Source organism: Etheostoma spectabile, chromosome 17 (assembly GCF_008692095.1).
Source record: "Etheostoma spectabile isolate EspeVRDwgs_2016 chromosome 17, UIUC_Espe_1.0, whole genome shotgun sequence".
Taxonomy (NCBI): Eukaryota; Metazoa; Chordata; class Actinopteri; order Perciformes; family Percidae; genus Etheostoma; species Etheostoma spectabile.
The window spans coordinates 14615530-14620463 of NC_045749.1; the positions used below are offsets into that span (position 1 = coordinate 14615530).

The 4934-nt window shown below is 39.8% G+C and overlaps 1 protein-coding gene across 1 annotated transcript in view; it reads left to right on the forward strand.

Moving 5' to 3' along the window:
* The first annotated feature begins 4026 nt into the window (after positions 1-4026).
* Positions 4027-4934, forward strand: part of si:dkey-103j14.5 (isoaspartyl peptidase/L-asparaginase) — a 7644-nt gene continuing 6736 nt past the window's right edge. Inside the window, exon 1 of the mRNA XM_032541716.1 lies at positions 4027-4153. Coding sequence (XP_032397607.1) covers positions 4107-4153 — 47 coding nt within the window. The 5' untranslated portion in view covers positions 4027-4106. The remainder of the gene's footprint in view (positions 4154-4934) is intronic.

Consider the following 4934-nt stretch of genomic DNA (forward strand, 5'->3'; position numbering starts at 1 on the left):
AGAAAGGCGCTGTTAAATAAAATGTATTATTATTATTATCATATGTAAGAATCAGAGGCCAGTGCCCATGTGGTTTTATTAATCAAACAACAAACCAACCATTTTTCTGTTTGAATCTAAATGCATATTTAGATTTTTTTTTTTATCTTATTTGACATAGCTCTTGCTTATTAATTGCTACTTCTTCTCATTTCTGAAATGACAAGCAGGCCAAGAGGGAGCCACTACTGATCAAAACTGAAATGAGACACAATTTAATTTTTCTGCTTGATAGCCTAAAATAAGTGAATGGGCCCATCTTGGCCAATACTGTCTTTGCATTTCATGCTTGCTGAACCTTGACTGACATAATTGTGTTCAATGAAAGGATTCATGACAATGATGATGAACTCCTGCCGCTGTTACAGTGGCTGCTAATGGTAATGATGAAACTGAATGTACTTTAATATTGTAATCGTATGGTTGTGCATTTAGACTCAAGCAGGCAGACCTCTTCATCATGACATTAAAGGAGAGAGAAGAAAAAAAATATGGATGGGGAAAATATCTTGTACAGCAATGTTTGCCAGGGCAGAAAGGACAAGACTTTCATCAGACACTGTAACTTAGAGCCTCTCTGTATCAATACAGAAATTATTCATAGCATTTCAACTTGGATAAGATGCATTCTTACAGCTCTCTAGTGGTCAAAGTGCAACATTGCACAATTCACTGCTACAGCCATGTGATGCAGATTAGTCTTCAATGTTTAGTTTCTTTTTGGAATATATTATATGTACTGGTATATATTTTAAAAGGTTGGAAGATTGCAAGATAAGTAATCATATTTTTTTTAATTAGCAGAGGATCTACTTAGACTCTATCTTAAAACCCTGTTATTTTGTGCTGCCTTCTAGTCACAGGCGGTGGGTGAGTTGGAGGTTTGGGTAGGCTGATGTGGGAGGGAGGTAGATTCGGATGTCCTACGCCGAATACAAAGGATTCTTGGTAAAAACCTTTGGTAAAACCCCTCTGAGGACGTGCTAGCGGCCACTAAATAGGAGATGATCCGTAATGTTGCATGACGACTTTATGTTTTGATCTGACAGCTGTTAGAGATTGCTGGATAAATTGCCCTCTTAAAGCAACACTATGTAACTTTTAGCAGCAGCTGTAGTTCCAATGAGACAACCTGTATAGCCTAATTGAATAACACATGTCAGAATTCAAAACTTCTGCTCTCACAAAAAAAGCTCTAACCTATATTTTGCTTAGAGGTTACACAATAAATTACATTACAAAAATAATAATTTTTTCCACACGTGGCATATCAATATATTACGGTCATTTAATAAATTAACCAAGTCTTGCCTTAATTAAGCAATATACATCTTATATCTTTATCTAGGCTCTTCTGGTTTGTCTTTTTCCGTGAGGTCACTCTCCATGTGTAGCAGGCTCAGTGTTGACATTGACATTGTCATTTTATGTAGCCCGACTACTTTTTTAGTCCACTCCCGAATTACCCATTCCCTTTCCTGAGACTGCCTTTGATTACCATGACAACCTAAACCAAACAGATGAACACAAAGAGCGGCCACCGTGCTTCAAAAGACGTAAATAAACGTTAAAGGTGGAGAAGGTGGTCAAAGCAACAAAAACAGTATGGTAACACAGGGGATACACGGGGGTTTGTATACATTAACTTTAGCGTTGTTGCATGCACAATGATGAAACAGCCAGGGGCGTAGCACAAAATTCTGGACCCTGTAGAAAGGCGTTTTCTATGGACCCCTCCCCGCATCCACAGCTATTCATTCTAGCATCTTTTTGGGCCCTCCTCATATGAGGGCCCTAGGTACTCAGTCCCCTCCCCCCCCAGTCCAACGCCCCTGGTAACGGCCAATAGGACGCCATTTTGCTCTTCGCTGAAACCCTGCAAAGGCCCACTTTGGGATTGGGCCAATGTCTTTGAGGAATGTGGGAATTAACCCGCAGATACAAGGCTAAGGAGAGCTGCCTGTCCATTTTTGTAGGATAGAGTATTTGGGTAGGCGTACATTACCCGCGGCCCCAGTTTCTAGTGATGTGTATATCTCTTTTATTTTGCATTAATGTATTTTGTCAGGATTGCCTCTAAATTTGTATACATGTTTTTCAAGTCAAGTCGATTTTTTAAGCCATATCACAAATTTACAATTTGGTCAGGGGTCTTAACAATTTGTGGACCTACAGCATCCGACATCCTCGGTCCAAGGGAATAATAGTAATTGTGCTTTGGCAACACATGTCAAATAACAGGTCCAAAAAGCCTATTGAACTAAAAGATTTAAGTGAGAAAGTCAGAGTAACAGATAGACAGACAGACAGTGCTTGCAACAGAGGGTTATTGAGATGCAGTGGGCTTCAGAAAGTCAAGATTTTTCTCTACCAGGCTTAAATTATACATTAGGACGGAGACTGGCAAGCCAGTGGAATAATGCCAGAATAAACAACTAACTGAAAAGGCAAAATAATGAGTTTGAAGTTTGAACCGAATCAGGCTGTCTGATGTCCATGTGGAGTTTATTCCAGAGGATGGGGGCCCTATGGGGGAAGGCCCTGTCGCCTGCTGACTTCTTTTTAACAGAACAGACAGGAGCCTTGTGCTCTAAAAGCGGAGAGTCCTGATTGGAGTATAGGGTTTAAGGAGAAGTGGCGTGCCAATTTACAATTTTGTAGGTCTGGTGTAAAATAATAGTGTGATCAAATAGTTTTAGTTAGGCTAAGAGTCTTGCTGCAGCATTCTGAACCATTTGAAGACTTCTAGTAGGCCTACTAGCTCCGAGCTGGCCTGAAAATAAAATGTTACACTAATCAATACTGCATGACACAAAGGTGTGAATTAGGATTTCTGCATCGACCATGGAGAAAGAAAGACCTGATGCTGTGTGAGTGAAAGAAGGCAATCTTGGTTATATTTTCAATGCTGATAAAATCGTAAAGTCTGTTTCCAATTCTCTTTAAAGAGTGTACTTTTTTATACATTTTGGCACAATTAAAGGGTTGTCCTGCTTGTCGCTGCATGCAGTGAGAGTTTGTGAGTGCTAAAGTTTGTAACTGTATGTATCTCTGCAGTTCTTACCATGCTTTTGAATGGTGGTATACCGAGTTTACTCTGTTAAACTTTAATTTCTTACTTAAGTCAGAAAACCCAGACACAGATTAATCAATAACAAGACCAACAACCCTTTGCTTGAGGCCACAAATACCAACAACCCCCAGAATATAGATGTTTAGAACAGAGTTTGGTCTGGACATACTAGATCTCAAAGTGTCCTGATAAATTCTGCTATGATTTGCAACTATAAATAAAATTGAATTGAACACTGATTTGTTTCCATATAACTTGATGTTATTATAAGGTGGTAATAATTATGTAATGCCGAAGACCATTGTGATTGCTTGGCCAGTTGGTAAACTCTGTCCTCTTTTTGGCCCCTGTTAGCCCCGCCTTCATCAAGCCAAGCACAACAATCCAAAAGTGGTGTTCAGACGTTTTCAAAATAAAACTATATTTAAAAATATACATGCACCAGAACTGGCCTAGGAAATAGACACACCTAGGGACCAGGGTTGTCCTAATGTGGCTACCTGATACAGGATTGTCTATTTATCTTATCTGGTGTATGATATTTTTTGTAAAGGTGAAACAAAGAAGGTGGAACACAATCATGCCTTGGGCACAACAGGGTGCGCAATATCTGATGGGAAACATCTCAGACAGGTTCTTTTTAGGCCTACCATCAGGCTTGTTATAGCCTTATTTTTACAGTCTGTAGTTAGGGCTATGGCTTGTGGATAGGCTCTTGTCTGAATGCATGAATACACATGGTGCCAAAAGATCATTTGGAAAACAGAAATTGCTCAGTATACTGATCCTTTTTTCTTTTCTGTTCTTTTTAAAGATGGTTATTTTTTTAACACAACGTTCATCGAGTTCGAAAACATGGGTTTTATTTTGAAAAGTTTCACCGGAAGTCTCACCTTGAATCATATTCAACTTAACATTAGTGTGCAGGCGGCTAGTCGCGCCATGAGCGGGGGGGAAACAAAACTTTTGGCAAATCCCACGAAATCACTTGACTATGGCGGAGGGATTCTCCACCAGGATGAAGCGAGAAGATCAGGAGATGTAAGAAAATATTTAACTTTTAGTATGTTTATTCAATTATCTGCACAAAATTGATGGTTGTGTTACTCTTTGCTGTACCTGTGACTGTCCAAGGACAGTGCCTAAGAGGGTTCACACGTGCCAGATCAACACTTCAAATCATGTATGAATACTCAGATAAATGAAGGAACCATTTAATGTTATACTATTAAAATAACTACGATACATACGTGCATGTATGAAATCATGGTTGCACTCTTAATGGAGATGCTCGTTGGTAAAAAGTATAATGTTTAGGCTACCTGTAAATGACGAATAAAGTAAATGGGTGCCTCGCTTTGCCAGACCCTCCTCCAAAGCGCCTCGAAGGAGGGTCTGGCTACTCCACATAGGCGGCGCTAAGGTCCATGGGCGGCGCTAAGGTCCGCACAGAGCCGCTGCAAATTAGGGGCCGTGTAAACCATAGACAATTAAAGAAACATATGGTTATTTTGAAAAACGGAGACATTTCCCTACGTTTGTACAATTCATTTACATCCAAATGGAGAATTTGCCCCTGAACATGATTCTTTCTAAAAACTCCGGACAGAGAAATCTTCGTTTGCACGTTTGCATGTAAACTGAGAAAAACGCATAGACAGTTAAAGAAATGGACCAATAGATCCCGTTGCTCTGATCGGAGACCAGTGAAGGATATTAGAAGCACTTCTCCGTTGAGTGCTAAACTTTACTGCGCAGCCACCAACTGAGCTTCATGACATAGATGTGACGTGAGCAACCTGTCTGAATGTTGTAAGTCTTC